We start from the raw sequence: 27,435 nt of genomic DNA, 5'->3' as shown, positions 1-27,435 counted from the left end.
ACCTCAAGTGGCTAAGACTCTTGAGCAGGTTTCTGGACCTCCCTCTTGGAGTTCTCCGGTTGAATACTCTGCCTGCAAACTCCGCCTGCCACACAGCCCCGAGCCCTGACCCCTCTGGGTTTTCAGCTCACCATGATGCTGCCGTGCACTCCCTGGGTCCCAGTCTAGAACGTTCTTTAGGCAGTTACTCTCTTCTAGGGATCCCAGTCCTGCACTGCAGATGTTGTACACCAGCTGAAAAGTCATTTCATATCTTTTGTCCATTTTTTAAGGTATTAATAGCAGGAAGGTTATTCGGGGCCAGTTAGCCCATCATGACCAGAAGTGGAAATCTTATAATATATATATTTAAATTTATTGTTTTCATCATGACCAGAAGTGGAAATCTTATAGTATATATATTTAAAGTTATTGTTTTAAGAAATAAAAAGATAAAGCTGTGATAGAAAATAATTGACTCTATTATACTAGAGAAATAATTTAATCCAACACGCTTCTTTGAAGGATGAGGAAATTGAGGTACAAGTCCAAGGGGCTAGTCATAGCTTGCCCTCAGAGTGACTCAGGAAACCCAGTGCCCCTCAGTTTGTCTGAATCTCTGTCCACTATTCTTTCCTCGATACTGGAAAATTCTCCTGTGTTTGCAGTAGAATTTTAAAGCTGTCAGACTTTTTTTATTCTTTCGAATCCCTATAGTTTAAACATTCTCCTCACTTAATTTTTTTTGTTATATCGATAGTATCATTGATCCTGCTGTTAACACAAGCATGAAGAAAAAAAAAATCATACATGTATATTTTAGAATATGACATTCTGGGGGCGCCTGGGTGGCTCAGTGGGTTAAAGCCTCTGCCTTCAGCTCAGGTCATGATCCCAGGGTCCTGGGATCGAGCCCCGCATCGGGCTCTCTGCTCAGCAGGGAGCCTGCTTCCTCCTCTCTCTCTGCCTGCTTCTCTGCCTATTTGTGATCTCTGTCTGCCAAATAAATAAATAAAATCTTTAAAAAAAAAAAAGAATATGACATTCTGTAGAACTATAATACCGAATAAAACCCAGAAAAGGAGACACTTATTTCTCTCTTTTATTGTTCTTTGTTTCTTTCAGTTTGTTTTCCTTGCTGTCTAAAAAACACAACAAAGTTCTGGAACAAGCCACACAGTCCTTGAGAGGGTCACTGAGTGCCAACGATGTTCCTCTACCAGATTACGTAAGTAGTTAACCTTACATTGTCAGTAACAAGTTTTCCTTTCATTGTTAGGTTCGTAAGTAATGATCTCTGTTCTCAAGGTCTGACTATGATCTTGGTGCCTCTAATATGCAGATAAGGGAGTGCTGTCTCACATCAAGGGGAAAACTTTTAAGTGATTATTAACAAGTAGTTAAAGAAAGTCAACCCTAAGCCAGTGACTGTTAATAATTAGGACCCTTGTTACCTCAGGCAAGAAACCCACTCAAACTAGTTACACATAAGCAAAAGGAGTGGTTTCACAGAAAACATGCAGAGGTTTATCACTGAACTCAAGGGGCAGAGGTACAGGGGCTGGATTTCACAGAGAACCAGAACCTGAACTTGAGAAGCCTTTGGATTCAAGAACATCTTGTCTTTCTGGGGCTCTTCAGTTTCTAGGCTCTGGTTCCTTTTTGCTTCCACTTTACTCTTGAGCTATTATTCTCTATTGGCCAGATTTCCCTATGTGTGGACTTGGACCTAAAATAGCCACTCCAGCCTTCCTCTCGCCCTGGGAATGTCGTATTGTTAGCCACCTGACCAGTCTTGAAGCCCCCGTTCTCCGTTCCAGGGAGAGACACTCCTCAATGGCTCTGCTCAGCTCAGTGTGCGGCGCTGGTCCTATGAGCCCCGGTCAGGGGAGGACAGCACTCGTGCGTTGCCATGGTTTCATCCACTTTAAAGATAAAGAGCTTATTCCCACCTCACCTCAGAGAATGACAGCAGAGTGGAACGGGAGCAGCACAGGCATGAGCATTCTAGAATAGCAGGAAGGAGAATATTAGGAGTGCCTTCAGGGCAGTGCCACTGTCCATGACTTTCCTTACATTTTGGAACATGGCTTGGATGAGGATGCTAAAAATTATCTTGTCATAGACCACAGAAGTAGTCCATCGAGTTCTAACAAGGACAACAGCTCTCACTGGGTTGATATTTAGAAACTTCATGAGAGAATTTTTAAGTTCGGAGTTTGAAGTGGTGATGCATACCAGACAGCCGGCGACTTGTTTTGTTTCCTGTGGTTTGTTTCATTTCTAAATGGCTGTGCTGATACGAGACTGTGGGAACGGCCCCCAGTCCCGATAGCAGTCGCTGATAAACAGAGAGGGCTGGGTGCAGCCGCAGCCCCACTCCTGCTGTTTTTCTTCCCTTTTATTTATTTTGTGTATGCGTGTGATGTGATGATCTGTCATTCCCATTAAGGTATTAAGTTTGTAATTCCAGAGGACTTCTCTTTTACCGAAAAAAAAAAAAAAAGTATCTGATTATTTTCCTGCTAACTGAATATTCTCAACTTTTTCCAAAAATTAGCATAATAACTCACTTCTATCCAAGCTGGAACTTGTTATAAGAAAAATATGTCTTCCTAATCATTCCTTGAAAACCTCAGTTGGGGCCTCTGAGTGGCCATGGGGATTGCATTTATTAAGAACTTGAATTCAGGGACTCCTAGGCAACTCAGTCCATTAAGCGTCCAACTCTTGATTTTGGGTCAGTCATGATCTCAATGTTGTGAGATTGAGCCATGCATCAGGCTCCGTGCTGGGGCTGGAGCCTGCTTAAGATTCTCTCTCCCTCCACCCTTCCCTCTCCAAAAAAAGAAAAGAAAAAAAAACCCTTCAATTCCTTTATAAATGTTTTGTTATTTTTATATAATTACCATTTGCTTACATAGCCCTCCTATGTCATTTCTTCCACAAAAATGTGTTGAATGTATTTAGAGTTGAGGGTGTGCTAGCAGCATTCTCCTGTAATGGGAGACCAGAAAATCACTGTCTTTGAGAAAATGGATCATATTTAATGGTATCCGCCAGTCATGAAAGTGATTATACAATGAAAGGACAGGTTAAACTCCTAACAGATACACCAGTTCTACTATTGAACCTGATAGTTTTTAAGTTGCTGACTTGTTCTTGCATTAAATTTTCACTAGGAAAGTGAATTTTTTTTAATTAATTAATTTATTTTTTCAGCGTAACAGTATTCATTGTTTTTGCACAACACCCAGTGCTCCATGCAACACGTGCCCTCCCTATTACCCACCACCTGGTTTCCCCAACCTCCCACCCCCGCCCCTTCAAAACCCCCAGGTTGTTTCTCAGAGTCCATAGTCTCTCATGGTTCGTCTCCCCTTCCAGTTTCCCCCAACTTCCTTCTCCTCTTCATCTCCCAATGTCCTCCATGTCATTTGTTATGCTCCACAAAAAAAGTGAATTTTTTAAAGTATCTGCTTCATAGAACTACACGGAAAATTCCACGTAGAATCAGTCATTGACAGTCATTATTTTAACATTTGTGTGTGAGAGACTACAAATCACAACAGACTCCAGATGGGCTAATGAACTCGAATTTTGCCGCCTTTCTTCAGAGTTCATTGCAGAGGGTGGGTCACCCCGATTCGGTAGTGGTGATGGTGGCGGGGTCCTTCCTACCACTTAGCCATGGGGTGACGAGAGAAGTCAGTCCTGCTGTGTGTTTTCTTTCATCATAACTAGCGTGTTCCCTTGTCATTCCCACAGTGCAAAACACTGTAAGTGATCTGCGTTTTGAAACCATGTTCCCACTGTCATTCTCTTTGAAATTGGTCATTAACTGGGGAAACAAAATGTTTCTCCCTTTTTTCCCCTCCCTAGAAATTTTAATTAAACTTCTCTGCCAACAGCCACTTAAAATTCTGTGTCCTGGACTCATGCTGTAGACCACGTATTTGTAAAAGATGGTGAAGGAAAAGGTTGAAATGCAGCAGTGGGTCCCTGACAGCGTAAGAGGTCGCTTCTATCCAAGCCGTGACTGTCCTTTCCCACCGGGATCAGATAAGCACTCAAAAATCATCATATGTTCTTCTCGATGTAATACATAGAGTACTCTCAGTCTGCCTGGAGCTTTCTGAGTTTATTAAGAAAACACTTATTCTCATTGTACTGTGTAATTCACAAGTCCGCTGAGTAACAACATAGAAAACAAATAGCAAGTTAAAAAAGCATGAGTGTTCATCCTTCAGTATGGCCTTGTTTGGTGGGACAGCTCAGGGGAGACCTGAAGTCTTCCACCAACTTCTAGATAATGAGGGGACTGCCCTGGCTGCTGAAGGGGAAATAAAACAAAAACTGCACTCAACTCCTCTTTTGGGAGAGAGAATGCTGAGTACAGAGAGGGAGAGCTGTTTCTGCAGCCTCTCTCCAGAGGAGGTAAAGACGTCTGGGAAAGCATGTGCAGTCCAGCCAGCCGCGTGGCTGCACTTTGCTGTCTGTAGGGTTTCCTAAAAGTGAATTCAGTGACTAGAGCAGGGGAGAATTGCTAAAGGAGAATCTTTTTTTTTTTTTTTTTTAAAGCCACTTGAGTCATGTACAACAGACCTGAATATATAAAGTGAAACAAAAATAATAAATGAGCTGTAATTGTGTTTTAAACCTATACCTGTGGTTTTTAAATTACGAATATTGTTACAGTGTCCTCTAAGCATTTTTCCCCTTATTTCTGACAATCATCTTGGCAAGTATTTAGGATAAGAGGAATCTAAGTCTTATTCTAGGTGGAACCATAAGGAACCAAATTATAATGTCCTTTTTTTTTTTTTTTTTAAGATTTTACTTATTTATTTGACAGAGAGAGATCACAAGTAGGCAAAGAGAGAGAGAGGAGGAAGCAGGCTCCTGGCTGAGCTGAAAGCCTGATGCAAGGCTCGATCCCAGGTTGTTGAGATCATGACCTGAGCTGAAGGCAGAGGTTTTAACCCACTGAGCCACCCAGGCGCCCCTTATATTGTCCTTTGATCATCAACCAACCTGGGAACCTTTCTATAGGACTGACTCTGCCATTTAATTTTAAATAGTAATTGCAAGGACATAAGCTAAAAAGACGCAGCTAAAAAGATGAAGGAGACAGAATCAGAAAAATCAGCTAGAGTGTAAATAGCAGCTAAGAGTTTATCATTGAATGCTAAGCAAGTATAACATTACTAACTTCTGTATATGTGTCTGTGTGTATGTGTCCACACACACATTCCAGTGGTTCTCCAAGTTCTCATTTTTACTTTCCTTTACCCATGACTAAACAGTAGAGTCGTCCTGAAGCTTCATGATGAGTGATCGTTTCATTGGCAGCTCACAGAACGTGTACTTGTGTATTCTCGTGCTTTAAATTGTTCTTAGTTTTAATTCATAATATGATAAATACCAATACATATTACCGACATAAAAATAGGTCTTTTGAGAGTATCAGAGATTTCCAAGAATATAAAAGGGTCTTGAGATCAAAATACTTCAGAACCAGTGGAATATATGATCTGTTACACACACAGACACACAAGCACACTCACACAGACGTGCACAAAGATCCATGCACACACACACAGAGGGAACAAGTAAATATATGCTGTTTCATATCCTATGATTGTTTTTTGTCTGTGATATTCTTCTCTCCTGGTAGGATTGAGTGTACTTTGAAGGCATGAGTCTGTTCTGTCTTGGGCTGAAAAAAGGAGGCTAAATATTAACCAGTTAATTGATGAGGATGAAGCTCTGTGTCCACACCTCTGCTGCTCTTGCAGGCATCCGAAACTGCAGAGTTTCGGATCTAAATTATATCTGTAAGACATTGAATTTGAGTGGTTTGGTTGTTTCCCTAGTCAAAAAAGATTAGTTTCTCACATGTAGGGGACATGTGTAATTTTTAAGCTGAATTATATATTTTCTCATTAATTAGTGCATGATCTTTATGTCAGAATTGCTTCTTTTCTGGGGCACCTGGCCGGCTCAGTTGGTGGAGTATGTGACTTGATCTCAAGGTCGTGAGTTTGAGCCCCACAGTGGGTATAGCGATGGCTTTAAAAAAATGTTTAAATTGCTTCTTTCTTGTTCAAAGGGTAGTTGTAGTATTCTTTCTTTTAGTTCAGTACACATAAAACAGATTGTTCAACCTCTACTTGATCTAATGATTCGCTATCTTAAATTCTAACTTCCTAAAGAGCAAGCACCGTGTATTTGAAATTTGTTTTGATCAAGTCTTGATGGCTTATCATTATCATTCGGCATGGATTCCTAAAATATTGCTAACCCTGGAGTATGTCATTTGACCTGAACTTTTGAACCAATAACTCTTAAGATTGATTGATTGATTGATTGATTGATTTTGGGGAAAGAGGGAACTCACGCACAGACATCAAGCAAATGGCGGGGGAGAGACGGAGGAAGAGAGAGAATCCCAAGCAGACACCCCGCTGACTGCAGAGCCCAGCACAGGGCTTGATCCCATAACCCTGAGATCATGACTTGAGCTGAAATCAAGAGTCAGATGCTTCACTGACTGAGCCACCCTGAACCAATAACTCTTATTCAGAGTCTTTTATCTAATTTATATTTGTGTTTAGACATTTCATTTCTTCAGAAATATATTACAAGATATTCTGAACTGATTCCACATAACAAGAAAACTTGAATTCAGGGATTTTTCCATTTTCCTCCCTTGTATTTTAGGCAGTTATATTTTTAAGATTCCTTGTTAGTGTGTGCTCTTTAACTCAAATCTTAAGTTCATTTGCCTGAAGCAGTTGATGGATAGGTAATCTTGAAAAATATCTTCAGCTGTTTGTTTTACACGTGTGCCTTTACCGAGCTAGTGTTAAAACACTTCCTTTCACATACACAGTCATAAATACACATACGTACTATGTAATACTTTTTGTATTTCAGTGTTGGTTCTGGCTGAGACTGTCACTTGGAGATGTTCCTGTGGGGTATAGAGGCTGGGACAGAGAGTTTAACGTTGCTAGAACATGGGAATGGCTATCTGGGATGAGCTGTCATATCCAAGGAGTTGGAAACAATGAAATTTGCCTTTGTTTAAAACCGTTCCTTTTAGATGTTGTTACTTTTGAAGAAATCACTTTTGGGTGTTTATTCCAGTGATGGGGACATTAGTCAGAATGTTGCTAAAACTTCTGTTTGGGGCTTACGTTAGCATGGTGTGAAAGGTAAAAACAAAGAGAGCCTACCAGCTATACACAGGGATTCTCAGTGGCTACATACAATTCTGTATGACAAATTTTGTAAGAGGTCTGTAACCAAACTTGGGGGTTTTCGGAAAAGGGAGAGAACAGTTTGGGGGAAGTAGGGAAGGACTTGTGCCAGTTTTCATGGCAAGGAGTTGCAATTTGAGCCGGGTAGTATTTTGAAAGGGAAAACAGTCTGGGGTTATGCTTCTTGAATAAGGGCGTAGAGGTGAAAACAGCACGTCATCGCCCTTGGGTTTCTCGCGTCCAGCACAATGTCTGGCATGTGATAGGTGCTCACACCATAAACAAAAATTAACTCAGAATGGACCATAGCCATTAAATGTAAGAGCAAAGACTATACATTCCTTATAAGAAAATATGGGAGTAAATCTTTGGTAACAAAATAAAAACAGACAACTCTAGACTTCATCAAAATTTAAAACTCTTGAGCTTCAAAGTCCACCATCAAGAAAGTGAAAGGACACCCCACAGGATGGGAGAAAATGTTTACAAATCTTATATCCAATAAAGGACTAGTTAGTATTCAGAATATGTAAAGAATTCTTAATAGCTCAGTCACAAAAAAGACAAATAGTCCAATTTTTTTTTTAAATGGTGACTGTTTTGTAACCTGGTTCTGTATGTAGTTTATGTATCTTACATAGCTGTCTGGCCTTGGGCAGGTCGTTTTGCCTCTCCCGGCCTCAATTGCCCCACCTGTAAAATGGGAGTGACAGTAGAACCTACTACCCAGTGTTGTTGTCAGGATTAAATGAATGAACGAGTCCAGGGAGGATCCTTGGTGCATAGCAAGTGTTGAGTAAGCGTTAGCTACTGCAGTTACGCTGTGCGGTTCATGTTTGGGAGAGGGATTCTGGGACAACAGGAGCCAGCTCAGGAGACGAAGATGTGTGCGCGCCCTCTGGTGACAGGGAAGACTTCCTTCAGGAGAGCTATGACATCAGGTAGAGGGGGAGACAACGGAAGCCACCGTAAACTCATAGTTGAGCAGCAACATGAGGAAGCGTCTTTAATCTGTCTGGGGACACCTCAGTTGTTATTTGGCACCAAAGAGTGAATCTCAACCCCAAAGGGGGGCCCTCACTTTTCAGCATGCTCCTTGATCTTAGAAATATACCAGGACTGAGTGTGTCTCAGAGCCCCTAAGGTGAACCACACCAGAGTGGCCACCAAGATCAAAGCAGTGGCTCGCGCTGGCATTTTTCTAGTCGGTCAGCCAGTCCTCCTGAATGCCAGATGTCCCACGAGGCCTTGGGTGAGCCAGTGATTGGGATGCTCACCAGTCCCATCTCTGCCTAATTATACAACTAAGCACTACTTTCCATCATGCTTGTGTCTGGTGGGTGCGGGAGCATTAGGCCAGCTATAGTCAGTGGGATGTAGGTGGAAGTGATGTCATCATCACCACCGCCCCCTGCCGCCACCACCCCAAGTCATCTTCCACATGTCTCTCATCACGTGCTAGTTGGATGCAGGAAATCTGGTGTGAGACTCCAGGGTCCAGCAATATGGCAGTGCATGGACCCCTGAATCATCTCACTGAAAGCCAACTGGGTACACTGTTGGACTGTGATACAAGAGAGCAATTAACAGAAAATGGGCAATGGAACAGAATAGACATTTCTCCAAAGCAGACAATACAAGTGACCTGTAAGCACATTGAAAGATGCTCAATGTCATGGTCAGGAAGTGCCAATTTCAGCCACGGTGACATTTACACCACCAAGATGACTGTCATCAAAAGACAGAAAATCACACGTGTTGGTGATATTGTGTTGGTTTTTTCTTTTAACCTTTGAGACTTTCAAGATGTTCTAACTCATCAGGTATTTCCCCTGCTCCAGCTCTAGGACCAACCAGATCTTCAAGAAAGATCATGGGGGTGCCTGGGTGGCTCAGTGGGTTAAAGCCTCTGCCTTCAGCTCAGGTCATGATCTCAGGGTCCTGGGATCAAGTCCCGCATCGGGCTCTGTGCTCAGCAGGGAGCCTGCTTCCTCCTCTCTCTCTGCCTGACTCTCTGCCTGCTTGTGATCTCTGTCTGTCAAATAAATAAATAAATAAAATCTTTAAAAAAAAAAAAAAAAAAAGCCAAATCTTCTGAATAAGGTTGGTGAACATCTCTAAAAGAAACAACTGCTTTGGGGCCCCAGGGTGGCTCAGTCAGTTAAGCACCTGCCTTCAGCTCAGGTCATGATCCCAGAGTCCTGGGATCGAGCCCCATATCGGGCTCCCAGCTCAGCAGAAAGCCTGCTTTTCCCTCTCCCTCTGCTGTTCCTCCTGCTTGTGCTCTCTTTCTGTCAGATAAATAAAATCTTAAAAAGAAAGAAACAACTGTTTTGATCTCATATAGGTCTCAAGCCCCACATTGATTAGGTCCCAAGGAAGTTTCTTCCTTACTACAACTGATTTTAAAATTCAAATAAATAAAGCTTCTAGCAAGTGATCAACCCCCTCTGCCACCACTACTTTAATTATAAACTGGACCTGACTTTAACATAATCAGACCGGTTTTCTAGGTTGTATTATAACTTGGCTTTAAATACACTTCTAAATTTAAAAAAAAAAAATCTTTAAATACACTTCTGAATTACGAGTTTCAGAAATGTTCTTAGGATTCTAAGGACAATATCTAGTTGGAGGATTCCCCTCTTGTTTAGAAAAAAAATCTTTGTTTTTAGAAAACACACCTCCATTGAGGGAAAGATTATTCCCATTTCTTTATTCCTCAAGAGGAAATTTGTCCTATGTCTGTTCTTAAGGAGTGTGGCAGAATATTCTCTTTAAGGATTTTTTTTAAGAAAAATTATCATCAGAAATACTTAAATAACTCTTATTTTCTTTCCTCTGGCTTATAAAAGGAAATGGGATGTGTTTGCATTGAAATCTGGCAATGATTAATTAACTTTCTAAGCAAAGTTTAAAGAGTACAGAAAACCCATGCATATTAAATTCAGTAGCTCTGTGTGATAGATTTGTAAAAACCAGTGATCACAGTGTTTTCCCCTTCCTGTTGTACTAAAAAAATTCTTACCTGCTGCTGTGCAGAGCTTATATGAAAATACCTTTTCCTGACAGGCTCCAAATTTTCTTTTATTTAAGAAATCCTAATTTTAATTTTCCATTTGCTCAAATTTTTATTGATTTCTCTATCTCTCCCTTTCTGTCTGAGTTGGTAGTTCCGAATAGGAAGAAAAGAAGTCTACTATTTGGAATTTTCTTTGATATATCCTTGATTTACATGGCAAATAGAAAGCAGCTGTCTATTTAAGCATCTAATTCTTGAAACCATAGTCCCCTCAAGCGTCATCTGGAAATAATGTAGCTTGTAAAACAAAGCTAAGAAGAAAAGGCAATGTTTGTTTTATGTGGGATGAATGATTTCTGTTGGGGTCCTTTAATTCGGCTATTATGAGGGTTATTAAAAAGCAGTATTACAAAAGGGGTTTAAATGAAAAGAATTTTTTTGAGCTGGTATCTTATTATTACAGTTGATTATAGTCAAAGCTGCAAATGTTTTATAAATGGCACTTTATTTTTGTTTCTCTAAATAAGACCCCGAAAAACCAGTAATCTTACTCATTGTATGAGTAGAAATTCAGCTCTTTCCTTAGTTGATTAAATTTATGAAAACAAATTATATTTGAGAATTCAGCTCTGCCTGTTTTTCTGGATATTTCTTGGATTTCTGGAAAATTCTTAATCTTCACAAGAACATTTGAGGATCACCTTACAAATGCAAGGACAGACATGAAAGCATCAGAGTCTATCCAGACTTCAGCTATTAGAAGATTCCATTAACAACAGAGAGAGTCAAGCCTAAATTATTTATTAATTTATTCATGGATTACCTGAGTTTCTGAGATGTGAATTTGGAGATCTCGGTCATGAGAAATGGTACATGTAGGAAAGTAGAAAGGCAGTTTAATTTGTGCTTTGACCATTGTTAGAGGCTTTTTCATGATTGGAATGTATTTTCTTCATTTGTTAATAGAGCAAAGCAGTTATTTTTGGAAAGTTGACCTATATGAACTAAATTCAGTCCTTAGATGCATTTGGTGCCAGGGAAATGAAATTACTTAGCGTGTTTGTTCAATAATCATTGGGGCATGGTTAATTATTTTCATGCATGTGAGGTCCCTGTAATCTTTCACCTGGTATCTTCTACGACCTGAAGTTTTCATTTTGATTGAGGTCACGAGGAGAGTATTGTGTTGCTCTCAAACCTATCTTTTTTTTCTGGAATGTCCAATGCCCGCTGACCATTTTTGTGATTGAATTATAATGGCATCCTTTTTAGGGTCATATTCTAAAGCTAAAAGGTACTGAGCCTTTAATATTTAAGGACTGTCTCTCTTATGAAGTAGTTTTATACTGCTCATTAATTCAGATAAGAGTAACTTTTGTTTCATTATGAGTAGTGCTTCTGCTCATTAACCAATTCCAAGTACTGAATTTCCCATACCCATTGTGAATGTTCCATCATATCATTACTAACACTCTCCAGGTTAACAGTTGGTAGTAACAGCTACAAAAGAGTAATGCATGTATAAACACACTCCATATGGTTTCTAAAATTCCTTATTCTTTCATCCCACGTGTTGTTAGCTACTACTGTTTTTTTAGGTACTTCCCACTGCCCTGTGAAGATACCAGTAAAGATAAAAATCTCTGCCTTCGTGAGACCTATGTTCTAATGAAGAGCGATGTCTAATGACTGTTGGCACAGATGAATGAATGAATGAAATGTTAGAAAGTCCCATGGGAAAATGAAGCAGGATGAAGGGATGGAGAGTGCTGGCAATGGGAAGTTAGCAGTGTAAATGGGTGGACAGTGGGGTGCTTGCCTCATTGAGAAGGTAACATTTGAGCAAAGACAAGTCGGGTGGCTACTCAGAAGACGTGTTCTAGCAAGATGGAACAGGGAGGACAGAGGGCTTGAGGAGGGAGCCTCATGGAGCCTGACAGGGTGGTGTTCACATCTCAAAAATTCAGGGTACTGTGGTCAGGAAGGAGATGATCTGGATCACATTGATAATCGTCTTGAACCACTGCTGATTGAGGAGTAAACCAGAAAAATTTTAGGTAGAGCAACAGCATGGGAATTAGAAGACCTGTGCTCTGTGTTTTTTACCTTTAATTTGCTGTGAGCTTGGGCAACTTATTTTATTATCCTGACCCTTGATGTCTTTGCCTTTGAACTATATCTGGAAGTAGGAAAGCCTGGGTGGCTCAGTTGGTTGAGTGTCCAATTCTTGGTTTTGGCTCAGATGGTGATCTCAGGGTCCTGAGATCAAGCCCTGTGTTAGACTATGTGCTCAGCCCAGAGTCTACTTGAGATTGTCTCCCCCCCTACCCCGCCCCATGCTCTCGCGTCCATGCAGTCTCTCGCTCTCTAAAATACATAGACAAATCTTTAAAAAATAAAAATAAAATCTAGCTTGAGGTAGATTAGATTTTTTAGTGATTTCCTTAACATTAGCATTCTCTGGTTCCATCATTTCCGTGAGGATACAGTGGGCAGATAGAAACGGATTTGTATAGGATTGTGGGAAGGCACAATCAGAGGGGACTCCACCCACATCATATTCTGTGTGAACAATGTCCCCTAAAACACAGCCTGGAATATAGTGTGAATAGTGTGCCCTGGGTTACGGAATAGTAGTGGGCCTGCGCAGGAAGAGCTCAATAAGAAATACAGAATTGTGGTGCCGTTCCTTTCTTTAAGGATTTGAGACAGACATTTGTAGATATCACTGAGTGATGGACATATTTGTACATAAGATAAATCAGTTTATGATTTATAGAATGCTGCAAATAAAAGGCTTCTTGGAGAAGGCATCGTAAAAATTTTGGGAGGTTTTCATTTGAATCTCACATAGTGAAAGGGCCTTTAACTTAGAGTCGGTATAGAGAGTGGTTGAGAGTATCAGCTTTGTGAGGAGAATTCTTGGAAGACAGACCCAGATTTACAGTTTGTTAGTTTCCTGGACTTTCCCTACGGAAGCAGCAGATAGACTGCATCAGCACTCATTCACTCACACTCACGTCTGCAGCAAACTAGAATTCAGGGTAGCCACGTGAAACCCGGACTACCAAGAGCTACAAGATCCCTGTAGTGTGTGTGGGAGGAGCTAGAAGGTCCCAAAGAGATGTCTGAGAGATCTGAGAACAGGAGGACCCCCAAGTAGCCAGAATGGGCTCTCTGGAAAGACCAGTTTGAGGAAAGCAATGTGAAACCACTAGGGATTTTGCATTCTCTAATTCATGGTTGAATGTAAGCTGTGTGCCGTAAGAGCTGAAGGAGTTCTAGACTGTGGGCCCTGTGAACCCTTAAAACTAAACAGCTCAAGTTTTCCTTGAGGGCCAAGCCCCACACTAAGGTGAAGCTACTAGAAATAAGCCCACAGAGGAGGTCGGGGACACTAAGCAAAGAAAAAGAAAGTTCAGATAAATGTAGGGTTAGAGAAGAGAGCCATGAGATCCCAAAAAGGGCGTGGCTATATTTAGGAACACTTCACACTGTAGCCCTACAGTCCTGAGACTAGAAAAGTGTTACCTTGACCCACCCCTCCCTCCTAAAGTGATAGAAAAACTAACTTCAGGGGAACCTGGGTGGCTCAGTCAGTTGATGTCTGACTTTGGTTCAGGTCATGCATGATTCTGGGGTGCTGGGATCGAGCCTCACATGGGGCTTCCTGCTCAGCAGGGAGTTAGCTTCTTCCTTTGCCCCTCCCCCCCCCACTCATGTTCTCTCTCGCTCTCTAACTCATATGCTGTCTCTCAGATAAATAAACTCTTTAGGAAAAAAAAAACTAACTTCATTAGAAATGAGCAAAAGAGAATGTCAGTCAAAAGCAGTGCAAAGGTAGAAAATAAAAGAGAATAAGAGAATAAGAATATCTGTACTGATAATGAAAGCATGCGATGGACCCATAAAATAGATGAAAACTATTTCATAACTTTTCTGAATAGCTAAAAGAAACTAAGAAAACCATGCGAGATAAAACAGGTGCCCAGCTGGCTCATTCAGCAGAGCGGGTGGCTCTTGACCTCAGGGTCATGAATTCGAGCCCCATGTTCGACGTAGAGCTCACTTTAAAAAAAAAAAAAAGATAAAACAGAAAAACAGAAATCAGAATTATTGAAAAATGGATATTTTTTCTAAATAAAAGAATCATTTTAGAAATGTCAGCTGTGCACAAGTATTTACTAAGTAAATAAATATAATGCCTTAAGAGTAATAGAACGTGAAAAGGTGAAAAACTTGAAAGCAAAAAGGAATGAAAGAAAAAGGCTTTGAGAGACAGTGACTAAAGAATATAGGCAAAGATCCAAAAACTATAAAATAGGACTCCCTAAAAAAGGAGGAAAATTACTAAAAGCTATACTTCAAGAAAACTTTCCTAAAATTAAGAAGAAGAGAAAAAAGAGTCAAAACTGCGCGTGGAAAGCATATATTCTGCGCTTTGGGCAACCAGTACCAACACAGAGATAAGGAGAAGGTAGTTCAGGGATAGCCGGCAGAAAGACCAGGCACTTTAAATGGAAGAAAATGAAGCTGTCAACAGACTTTCTGACAACAGTGTTTTATGCACTGTTTTATGCACGGAAGTGTTTTATGCACTGTGTTTTATGCACTGAAGAAGATGGAATCACATTTTGAAGATACTCAAAGAGAAAGCACAGGAGTTTTATAACCCTCCAAGCCGACTTCCAAGTATAACAGACATAGACAACCTTACTAAACCTAGGAACTCAAATATTGTTTCCTTCCTAAGGTCCATCTCCCACTACTCTCTCTGAGTAGTGGTCAGCAAAGGGTTTTGATAAAGAGCCAGAGAGTAAATATTTTAGACTTTGTAGGACACATGCTAGTCTCTGTTGCCTATCTTTGTATGGAGTGTCTAGTTTTTGTTTTGATTGGTTTACACATAATCTTTTAAAAATGTAAAAACCACTCTTAGCTCAAAAGGTCATATTAAAATAGGCCACAAACACAATCTGACCCATGGTTCATGGTTTGCCAGCCTCTGTATAGAGAAAGAGCTTTAGACAACCACGCTGACTGGACAGTCACCAAGGCTAGTGGTGAGCACGATCTACATTTTTTACTAGTGGAACACTAAGTAATATACCTAAAGGAGCAGGTAAGTAAAGGCTGTTTTTCTGACAATAGGGATATAACTTAAACTGTGGAGAGGGAAACGGGGAGAGCATGTGAAAAGTAGAATAAGCTTGCTGGTTATAGTTAACGGGGAGTTAAAGGATATCCTGGAAGAGAAGTAGGCAGTAAAGAAATTAGCTAATTTCAGTATTGCTTATGGTAGTGAACCAATAGAAAATGGAAAAAAAAAAGGGGGGGATGAGAGAAATTTAATATAAAGTTTTTCATATAAAGATTACCATTAGAATAAAAATACAAACTTCCTAAATACCAGAAAATATACCTAAAAAATATAATATGAAAAGAAAGCAAACAAAATAGACACATATCAAAAGTATACTTATTAAAAAGACTTAGTTACCTATAAATATAACATAAAATTATATGCGAGCACTGAAACCAACCAAACTGATCTTTAAAGCTCAGTCCACAAGAACTGGTTGAATAACTTTTGGTGCACTTACACAGTAAGGTACTATGCAGCTGTAAAAATGAATGAGAGATATTTCTGCAGAAAGTCTATGTGCCACCACATAATCATCCTCAGGATAGGTTGGTGATATCCATTTGTATCTATTTATATTAAAACAAACAAACAAACAAAAAACAGTGGGAATGCCTGGCTGGTTCAGTTGGTAGGACATGGGACTCTCGATCTTGGGGCCGTGAGTTCGAGCTCCACATTGGGGTAGAGTTTACTTTAAAAAAACAAAAAAGGAAGGTAAGGTAGAAATTTTTTTGAACACCTACCTATAAGAGTGGAGGAAAGTGATAGGGATAAAATGAGCCTCTGAATAATCCTTTTTCTTTAGATTTTTTTTTTAAGATTTTTTATTTATTTATTTGACAGACAGAGATCACAAGTAGGCAGAGAGGCAGGCAGAGAGAGAGGAGGAAGCAGGCTCCCTGCAGAGCAGAGAGCCGGATGTGGGGCTCTATCCCAGAACCCTGGGATCATGACCTGAGCCGAAGACAGAGGTTTTAACCCACTGAGCCACCCAGGCGCCCCCTTTTTCTTTAGATTTAATTGAAGAACTACATGGAACAAAACTTCCACCTATAGAATTGATTTGGATATTAGTGATTACACATATAGCATGATTATAAAAGGAAATTTAAAAGAGCAGCCTCTAACATTGAAATAAATAGACCTAAATATATATCCAGTGTATATACAAGTATATATACAACCAACCAACCAAGTGACTCTAGGTTATACCTTGAAAACACAATTGGGAAAAAAAAAAATTAAACTTTTTACTAGTCATATTTATGTAGAAGTCTTGGTGTTGTTATTTCAAGAAACGCGTGTGTAATGTGAGATAAAACAAACGAATAGTTGTGCAGTATTCTAATTTTGCTTCCTCCATTGCCTTGGGAACCTGGATTCTTGGCACAGGAACAGTATATGCAGATGTAAAATAGAAGAGATTGAGTAAAACCCCTTTGATCTTAGCTTGAATAGGAACTATTTCTATGGACTCATATTTTTGTTTGTTTAATATCTCTAGCTATGTCTAGTCATTCTACTTCTGTCCTTTGAACTTATGGAAACAGTGACCAACCCAGTCGCATAGCACTGAGCATCCTTAGCAACCAGATTCCCACTAAAAGGAACAAAGGATTTATCCTGCTTTTTATTATAAGATGGAAGAAAACAATAGATAAGGAAAAGTTCCTCTTTGGAGAAGTTTTACAGCCAAAAACTGAAAAAAGGATAGAATTAGAATATGACCATTTTGCCAACCTTAATAAATGAATGCATCCAAGCATGGAGCATGAGTGGCTGCTAAACTTGCAAAAACAGACAACCAGACATCATGTGCCTTCTGTTGCAGAACATACCACCGTTTATGAAATAGTTTTGCTTTAAAAGAAAAAAAGAATCAGACCTAATATGATCAAGCCTTTAGATTAAGCTGCTAATTTACAGGAAAGATCCAGAACAGAAAAACCTTAACTGCCACCACCAAAAACCAGATTACAAGAAACTATATGGGACAAATAACCTGGTTTATTCAACTAATAAATTGGAATGAAAAAGAGAGAAACACACTTTAATAAAAACTACTTGCACTATAAAAATTTTATTTGGATCCTCATTCTGTTTTTTAAAACAAGAACAAAAAAGGCCTTTTTTTTCTTAACCCAATTAGATTAGATTGGGCATTTGATAATTTTCAGAGATGACTATTAACTCTTTTATGTGTGAGAATGGCATAGTGGTTGTATTTTTAAAATAATATTTTGTAAAAGATTTATTTATTAGAGAGTGCTCACATGCAGGGGATGAGAAGGTTGGAGGAGAGGGAGAAAGAGAATGTCAAGTAGACTCCCTGCTGAGCACGGAGCCTAACACAGGGTTTGATCTCAGGATCTTGAGATCATGACCTGAGCCAAAATCAAGAGTCAAATGCTTAACTGACTGAGCCCCGCAGGTGCCCCTTGAAGAAAAATTTTTATCTTTTGGAGATACTTACTGATATGTTAATGACTGAAAGATGTATCTGGAATTTGCTTCAAAATAACCCTTGTGGGGAGGAAATGGAGTATAAAGAAACAAGACTGGTACTCGAATAAATAACTTTTTAAAAGACACTAGTGGAAAAAAAGAAAAGAAACAAGATTTGTCAAGACTCCAGCCTCGGACATACCTGGATTTGAATTCTACTTCTGTCTCTTATTAGCTGTGTGAGTAAGTAAGGAAATTACTTAATTTTTTTGAGTTTCAATTTCCATATCTGAAAATAAGCATGACAGTCCTGTTATCAATGACTTAATCTTAGTTTTTAAATAGGATTAAAAATAGTAAATGCAAAAGCGAAACACAGTATATATTCAAGGAGGGCATCATCCATCCAAAATACATGATTTTATTAATGCCATGTTTTGCTCCAGACATTGAGTATACAGTGATGAATGAACAGAAATGGACCTTGCCCCACCTCAGGATCCGGTGGAGGGAAAAAACCACAACCATTTAGCAAGCAAATAAATACAACATTATAAATAGGGTTAGGGAAAATAACTGCAACATAATGCAAGAGAATTTTGAGAATCTTAATTTAAATTTGGAGTGTTGAGGAGGTGGAGTATTTGCTCTGTGAAAATTTAACTGAGACCTCGTAGAGCAAGAGCAAGAGGGGGGAGTAGAGTGTTTTAAACAGCATGTTCAAAGGCCCTGCAGGTAGACAGAGTTCTGTTTATTCAACAAAATGTACACAAGCCAGAATGTCTTGGAGAGTAGCATTAAATAAGACTGGAGGCAGAGGTTATTGTCTGGCTATCCCAAGCCTGGCAGGCCGTTCGTTGAAAGGAGTTGGGTATTATCCGTAGTTCAGCATAAGGTCATTGAAGGGTTTTGAGCAATGGAACAACTGGTCAGATGTACCTTTGAAAAAAAGCGTTTTAGACAAGTGATTCTAAAGAGGTCAGAGTTGAGACGGAGGCCAGTTAAATCAGCTTGGTGAGAGATGACAGTACAGTGGCTTGGAATTCAAGAGAAGTCTCTCCTGGAGGTGGAAATATAGGTGTTGTCTAATATCTGAACAAGATATTCAAAGTCCTGACAACTGATGAGAGCACAGTGTGAGAGAAAGTGTCATAAGAAGGAAAGAGGGATCAGTACAGAGCTCTGAGGGGCCTCCAACCTTCAGAAGTTGGATAGAAGAGGAAATGCTTGTAACAGGGAATCGGGGAAACACCACGTGCCTGGTACCAGGTACGTGTGTCTTAGAGAGGAAGAAATGGTGAGCCAACTATGGGTTGAAGACTGAGAATGACATGAAGGTTGAAACACATCCACTAGATTTGATGAAACAGAGATGGTATCTGGACATGTAAAAATGGGAATTATTTTTTAATAGGTAGCTAGATGAATCATGAGAAAAATCTTTTGGAGATTAGATTTTTAAATTGAAGTCTAGGACCAAAAGAAAATACAAAGATAATTATTTTCAATCTCCCCCTATTCAGCCTTTCCTACCTTAGAATATGTCTGCACCCTGTTTCTATTTCTTAACATACCCAACTTATGAAGTTCTTATGTGGACGGATGGTAAGAAGAGTGAAGCTTATTGAAAATGCAAGTTTTATATTAGTACTTTAATCATTTATAATAATAAGCCTCACAGCAGCTAAATATCCTGATTAATTTAAATCTATATGTCAGATTTTAACTAAGTTATGCTTAGTAAACTTAGTAAATCAAGTGGAAAGAACTAAAATCAAAAGTGTGTTTATACAACTCCTATTATAGGAAGCTCCAGAGAGTCCCATGGTAGCCCTGGGGTGACTTCCATGAAATTGTTGAACCTATTTAAGCATCTCTTACATAAGATAGGAAGCTTCGCAGTCACCATCCCATCCATGGTTCAAAGGAAATACTCCTTAAAGCATTTTTGCTTTACAAATGTTTGTCATTTTCATCTATAAAAATACAGAGGAAGAAATTCTAAGAACTGAGTACAAATGAGGAAAATGCATGCTGTGTAACAAAGGATGTTGGAGGGAGAGGGGTGTGTATGTGTTCGGCTTCCAAAAAAGCTTTAGGTTGTTTTTTTCTTTTCAATCTTACATTCTTCTGTCCTTACTATTATATTACTTATGTAGAGCCTTCTGTCCATTGAGTTCAAAGCACTTACAATCATCAAGTCATTTATTTCTTAGATTCATTGAATGGGTGCCCATTGTTCAAAAGCCTGTGGGCGTAAGTACAAAGTTATAAAAGCACACAAATTAAATCTAATAGCACAGGAGCAAGAGAGAAAGCCAGCAGGATCACTTTTGTGCCTGTCGGGGATGCCAGACTCTTAAGAAAGAAAAGAGGAGAAAACAAAAGAGAAAAAAGAAAAGGAATAAAACAACCACCTAGGATTCGTCATATTCTGAGAGTTGCAAAAGAAATCTGTCCGTCAAAAGGAGTGACCATGGGGTACAGTTAGGAGAGGCCTAACTGAATTTAGAAGGTGCTCTGGAAAATATGCCAAGTCTCAGATTCAACTCTAATACCGAGAGCATGAGAAATGATTCTTCCCATCCCTCGTTTTGCAGGTAACACAGTCAGTTACAAGGCCCCTTGGTCGATTGCTGTTGTCTCAAAGCAGGGTCGTAACATTTGAGGCAGAATCTTTTTCTCAAATTCCCAGTTAAATCTTGCTTTCAATTCTTTCAGCACTGTAGAAAGACGTCTATTTCTTCTTAGTTCTCATTTTCATGTGGTGGCTTAAAAAATGGGTATTTTCAATAGCATAGTAAACTAGAAAATTTTAAGCTGATTTTAAAATTAATTTAGAGGAGGAAAAACCTCTTTTTAAGGGTGAGAAGTCAAATAGATGATTTTAAATTAAAAATTGAGAGACCAGCACACATCTTTCAGAATTAAGAATACAGATGTCAGAGGAAACCAATAAAATGGGTCAAAAATCCTTGCCTCTATGCAGGGAGCAGGGAGATTAGAGGGAGGCAGAAGGTGGCTTCGGACTGCTCTTGTTTTGTTTCAAATCTAGTAGTCTTGACTTTTAAACTAGGCTCATTCGTTACTTTGATAAAATTAAAACTAAAGTTTAGGGAAAAGAAAAATAAGAACAGGAAACTAAACCCTCATGTGCAGTAAATATTTGGGATCATTTTCAAAATTGAGTTTAATGCATTATTCTCCGTCTAATTAGACAGAGTCTGATGAGTAACAGACTCATCAGCAACCTCACGCCGTAAACCTTCATCTGATTGTTGGTAATTCAAGAGAGATTAGCTAAAACTGCTAAAAAAAATTACACATTCCACAATTAGGCATTTTCTCCTACTTCTGGTTTTCTTATTTAATCAGAGATCTCTAAGGACACTGACTGGAACTCCCAAAAGCATTCTGATATGAAGTCTTAAATGAGGGACCCTTCCTGTGCTGTTTTATTCAAAGTCTCTGTCTAAATTGCATTAGTTTATACTCTTGTTTCTTCCTTTTCTTTGCCTTCATTGCATTTCCCACAATTCACAGCTCTCCCACTGGACTCAAAACTCTGTACAGGCAGGGGTCACATCGTTGGTCCCTGCTTCCATACTGTTCGTAGTCGGGCACCTTTTCATAACAGCCGTCAATTGGTATTTGTTAAATGAATGGCAGATTTCACCTGGGAATATATTGTGTGGGCTAATGGGTAGCTACTGGGAGGATTGATTAAATTGCATCAATTAGCCCAGTAACCTGAAGGAGTTAATAAAACTTCCCAGCTGCCTGGAGTACATTGAACCAGACCTACCATGGCCAGTAAATTACAGAGGAGCACAGAATCCTGGGCAGGTGTTCAGTGTCCTTGCTGTTACCAAAGCTCTTAGAAGGGCACAGAACAGACAGCAGCTGTTTTGAGAGCTTTTATAAAAGGCAGTTTGTAACTGGCATTTGGTGTATGCAGTTAATTCATTGTTAATATCTCCCTCCATGTCTTTGTCTGTCTTAAAAATCTTTATACTCTTTTTGTTCAACGTGTTTGATTCCCCATCCAGTTTCCTCAAATTTTAATTGACATAAAGTTAAGGTCTTTAAGAAGGTTATCATCAGGGGTGCCTGGGTGGCTCAGTGTGTTGAGGCCTCTGCCTTCGGCTCGGGTCATGATCCCAGGGTCCTGGGATCGAGCCCCACATCGGGCTCTCTGCTCCGCGGGGAGCCTGCTTCCTCCTCTCTCTCTGCCTGCCTAGTTGTGATTTCTCTCTGTCAGATAAATAAAATATTAAAAAAAAAAAAAAAGAAGGTTATCATCATTTGTCTGTTTGGCTTGTTGGCACATCAGAGAGAGTTAACAGTGACTGTTGAATAAATAAGAACCAGTGAATTCGTTCAAATAATGTCATAACATATTCCCTCAGTATAAATCAGACACCTATAGGGAGAAAAACTTCTTCTGAAAAATTTTGCTTGGAGAGGTACTTTTAATAGAAAAGTGTAACTAAATTGCTAAAATTGATTTTACACCGCCATTTTCCAGTTCTTTGGATATTTGAGAGTTCTTGTTCACCTAGCTTCTGGTGTGATCTCTTGGTAAAACCAAATGATATTCAGGAAAATTTTAAGTGAACATTGGCTTTTTTGATGAAGTGAGGTAGAGATTGTTCTGGAATTGCTACTGTGAACATTTGGGTCCTTGCCGAAGTGAAGCGAATGGCATCCACTACAAAAAGCTTTGTGTTGCCGCCCCAGCCTGTGATGGATGCCCACGTGGGGAGGCAGCACCCACAGTGTGTCCCACTTGTGCTGGCGCGGGTCTGACAACATCTCTGACTTTGGACTGGAACTGCCAGTCTCCTACTCAAAAACAGCTGGCCGAAGAGGTTTTCATTAAATTGCCACTTAATGGTCTATAAACTGTAGGAAAGCTACATCTTTGTATTACCTCCTGGTACTGTCACTGTGCTTTTAAGAGAAATGCCACCAAGTGAATATGAGTGTTGCTACCATTGACGCTAAGAGTTGTGCTTCAGAGTTTTCTTGTTAACACTGCTCTCATTATCTTAAAATGTCTTTTGCTTGCATTTCATACCTTCCTGATAACAAAATCTTTTCCTTATTCCCAATTGATACAAGTAGACGAAAGAAGTAGAACAGGAGATAAGGGGGAATCACTTTCCTTCTTGCCAAGTAGATTTTGACTGAAGAGACTCCTTTCAATAATCTTTTTCTCTGTTTCCGTATGAGTATCAACTTTCTCTTTGCCTCTAAAAAGGGATTTCCTTTATGCCACATTGGGGTTTTTCCCATCCTATTTTGATTTTATCGTTTACATACTGGTAGTTGTTTCCACAAGCTGTTTTCCAGGAAAAATATCCAGAGAGTAAAATTGGGCATCTTTCTCTTACAAAGAAGTAGGCATGTCTAGCAAAATGGAAGGCAGCCCCAATGCATGGCGTCTTTGATTGCTAAGCCTGATCCTGAGGTGAGCTGTTGGATCCATGTCAGTGTCATGGGTTAAGTTCCAGTCCCCAAAAGTAAATTAAAATGAATGAACAATTTGTATTTTGTTACCCTATATCACAGACAATAGTAAGATAAAAACTGAGTTTATATATACTTTTGGGTGTCTTTGAGGCTTTTTGAAAATGGAAGTCCAATGACAGACTAAAGACATCTTATTTTAGTAACTCTTCTTGTAGTAAGCATTCTTTATTACACTAAGGACCGTCAAATTGCTTTTTTAAAATTTGTTTCTGCCACAAGACATAAATTGCAAATTTAATACAGAATTGCCTCCCGAAGTTTTTGAATTAGCGATAGGCAGTTTCCATGGCAACTTTTTCAGTGATCCATTGCTCTGATTGTAGCAGAAGACAGAGTCACCCTCATTGCTGCTGACCTTGACTGAGTTGTAAATGTTGGCAGTTGTTTGGGCAAAATGTAGGCATTGATCCCAGTCACTAGACAACCATAAATACAACTTCGGACATTAGGTGGAATATAGTTATAATGCAGTGGGATTCAAATCAAGCTGTCTTCCATCAGGGGTCACCTGTGTTTCAGCATTAGACTTGGAGTATCTTTGAACACAGCATTTCCTAAAGGATTGGGCCATTAGCATTTAGGTTCTTAAAGATCTCAGATTCACGGTAGCTCGGTGCACTTCACTGCAATGCACGCAGATGTTCTAGAATTCAAATTTCAGCATCATGTAGGCACTTCTCTTTGAATAGACATGAAAGCGTAAGTCAGAAACATCACAGTTGTTTGTCTTAGTCCCAACAGAGTTCCTGTACCTCGGAAGCACATCGGCATGTAACGGGAAACTTTCATTCACTATTACTGTTGCTTTCACTAGTAAGAGCCCAGCTAGCAACTGCTACGGCGTGTTAAATGTTGCAGTAGGTGTTTTATATTCGTTATTTTGTTGCCACTCTACGGTAACAGTTTTGCTGATAAAGAAGCCCAGGTTTAGCATCTTTCCCAAGGTCACATGAGCAGTAAATGGTAGAATAGGGATTCCAAAGCCAGTGACGTTGACCCAGAGTCTAGGCTGTTCACGGTTGTGGCAGTACTCCTCTTCTGTAGCTCTGGCCAACTTTCCATAAAACTGGGAAGTCTTTAAGATTCAGAGTAATTGTTCCTGATTTGAGGCCATGAAAATAGTTTTTGGTGTCTACGTTAGGTTCAGCATTCCTCAATTACATCCACAATGTGATTTCCGAGTGAAAATACTGTTAGGTTTTTATGTAAAATTCCTTACGTATCTTGAAAGAAGTGTTTTTGAGAAATTTCTACCTTACAAAATTAGACCGAATTTTCTAACTCCCAAGGTGAAATAAAGGTCAAGGACGTCACTTATTTTATATCCTCGTTACCTGTTCTCAGTGCTTCAGACAATGCTGCAGGTCACCATGTGGACCCTCAGTTACTGTTTGCGAAATCATTGTCTTCTGTGGTCATTCGATATTTTGTTTGTCACAACTGAGAATCTGTTTGATCAAATTTTGTTGAACTGTGGGGTAGGTTTGTTGTTTCCCATTGAGAAATAATTGATACAGCTTTTGTTTTATGTGTTAATTATTTTAAAGAGAACTTCCTTTTTGAAAATAAAAATGCCTCAAGCATAAGATGTAAGTTGGTTTTTAAATTAACAGTTTAAAAAAATGCATCCTGTATTATTGTTTTCCTATTTTAATTTGGCTAATTATCTGAAAAATAAAGTGGAGGGATATTTAATGCTATTTGAAACAGTCTCCTTGTAAACCTTATGCAAAAGCTTATTTGCTGGTGCTTTGCTAGAATTCTTATAGACACCTAGATTTTCACACAATTCCATTTGAAGACCATTGATGGGGGAGGGAAGGTAGGGCTTGAAAGATTGGCCTAATTATTTTTTCCCCAACATCTTACTATGAAAATTTTCAAATATACCAAAAAAGTTGAGAAGTTTTTACAGTGAATACCCATATACATATACCTACCACCTAGACTCCACAATTAACATGTTACTGAATTTGCTTTATTACCCACTTCTTCACTTCTGCCCTTCTATCAGTCCATTCTCAGTTGTCTGGCATCCATCATTTGATTAACTACATGGTATTCCATTGTCCAGATGTACTACAGTTTATTTAACCAATCATCTGCTGTTGGACATTAGGGATAGTGGAAGGTGTAATGACCCTTGAGTAATTGTGGTAGAGTAATGACCTCTGAAAAGTGTCCAGGTCCTAATCCCCAGAACTTGTGGATACGGTAAGTTGCACAGCCAAAGGGACTTAGCAGATATAAGTACGGTTATGGACCTTAAGATCTGGAGATTAGTTTGGCCTTTTTAGGTGGACCCAGTCAAAACACACGAGCCCTTAAAAGCAGAGCACTTTCTCCAACTCAAGTAGAAGAGATATGCCCAAAGGGGAAGTTGGAGAGATTCAGAGCTGAGAAGGATTTGACACGCCATTGCCAGTTTGACGATGGAAGGGGCGATGTGATGCAGGCAGCCTGAAGCTGCTAAGAGACTTCCAGCTGACAGCCAGCAAGAAAGTCGGAAACTCAGCTCTGCAGCCAGGAAGAGCTGAATTCTGCCAACAACCTGAATGAACTTGGAAGTAGATTCTCCCCCAGAGCCTCCAGATAAGAGCCTCGCCCAGCTGACGCCTTGAATTTGGCCTCATGAGACCCAGGGCAGAGGAACCAGCCAAACCTACCCAAATGTCTTCAGAACCGTGAGATAATAAGTTTGCATTGTCGTAAGTGGCTAAACTTGTGGTGGTTTGGTATGGCCGCGATAGAAAACGAATTCGGGGTAATGAGAATTTTTCGTTATTACACAGTAAACATCCACAAGGCTAAGTCCTTGAGCACAGTCTTATGTCCTTAGGATAAATATCTGATACTACAATTGCAGGCACAGAAGTCTGTGCACTTTTAAAGGCTTTTTTAGTATATATTGATACATTGAAACCTGAACAATTTGTGTTAGATTACACTTCCATCAGGACTCTGTTGAGAATCCCATTTCCTTTCTTCTTGACAACTCTGGGAATTAGATTTATTATTTGTGTTCAGTGTGCAATGTCGGGAAAAAATAGAGGGATAGCGTTATCATTTTAATGGGTACTTTTAATCTAACAGAAGTGAATATATCTTAATGTTTTTATCTTTTGTGAATTACGTGTTTGTATCCACTCAGCATTTTTCAAATGAAGGCCCTTTCTCTTACTTTACCAAACAACTTTTTTTTTTAAGATTTTATTTATTTATTTGACAGATCACAAGTAGGCAGAGAGGCAAGCAGAGAGAGGAAGGGAAGCAGACTCTCTGCTGAGCAGAGAGCCTGATGTGGGGCTCCATCCCAGGACCCTGGGATCATGACCTGAGCCAAAGGCAGAGGCTTTAACCCACTGAGCCACCCAGGCGCCCCTACCAAACAACTTTTTAATTTAACTTTTCTCAGATTACTTTTAAAAATCCACCAGGACAACCATAACTTTTTTCTCCTTTGAATATTTACTCTGATTACAGCAATAGATTTCCTAGTATTGTACAATTCTAGAATTCCTAAAACTACTTGGGTTATAGAATTTTTTTGTGCAGTGTTGACTCTGATGTGTATATATATATATATTTTAGTATTTTAGTGACATTGGCTTTTGTTTTCATTTTTGAGCTAACTTTACCATACTTTGAAATCAATTATGCTACCCTCATGTAAGGAAAAAATGAGAAACTTTTGTTTCTGATTTAAAAGCTTAAAGGGTGGGGCGCCTAAATGGCTCAGACAGTGGAAAGTGTGACTGTTGGACTCAGAATTGTGAATCCAAGCCCCATGTTGGATGTAGAGATTACTTAAAAATCTTTAGGGGCACCTGGGTGGCTCAGTCAGTTAAATATCCAGCTCTTGATTTCGGCTCAAGTCACAATCTCAGGGTCATGAGATCGAGCCCTGAGTTGGAGTCTGCACTCGGCATGCAGCCTGCTTAAGATTCTCTCTCTTACTCTCCCCTTACCCCCATTACCTGCTCACGCACTTGCTCACTCTCTCTTAAAGAAAAAGAAAAGAAAAAAAAACTTAAAAAAATAAA

The 27,435-nt window shown here is 39.5% G+C and overlaps 1 protein-coding gene across 2 annotated transcripts in view; it reads left to right on the top strand.

The window, feature by feature from the left end:
- The window catches only part of DYM (dymeclin), a 344,284-nt gene that overhangs the window by 235,910 nt on the left and 80,939 nt on the right, over positions 1-27,435 (top strand). For both annotated transcript variants that reach the window (XM_046025177.1, XM_046025176.1), the window contains one exon: positions 1,105-1,207. In XM_046025177.1, coding sequence (XP_045881133.1) covers positions 1,105-1,207 — 103 coding nt within the window. The remainder of the gene's footprint in view (positions 1-1,104; positions 1,208-27,435) is intronic.

The sequence above is a fragment of the Meles meles genome, chromosome 12, assembly GCF_922984935.1.
Source record: "Meles meles chromosome 12, mMelMel3.1 paternal haplotype, whole genome shotgun sequence".
Lineage (NCBI taxonomy): Eukaryota > Metazoa > Chordata > Mammalia > Carnivora > Mustelidae > Meles > Meles meles.
The sequence above is the reverse complement of the archived record's forward strand: the minus strand, read 5'-3'. Positions and strand labels throughout refer to the sequence as shown.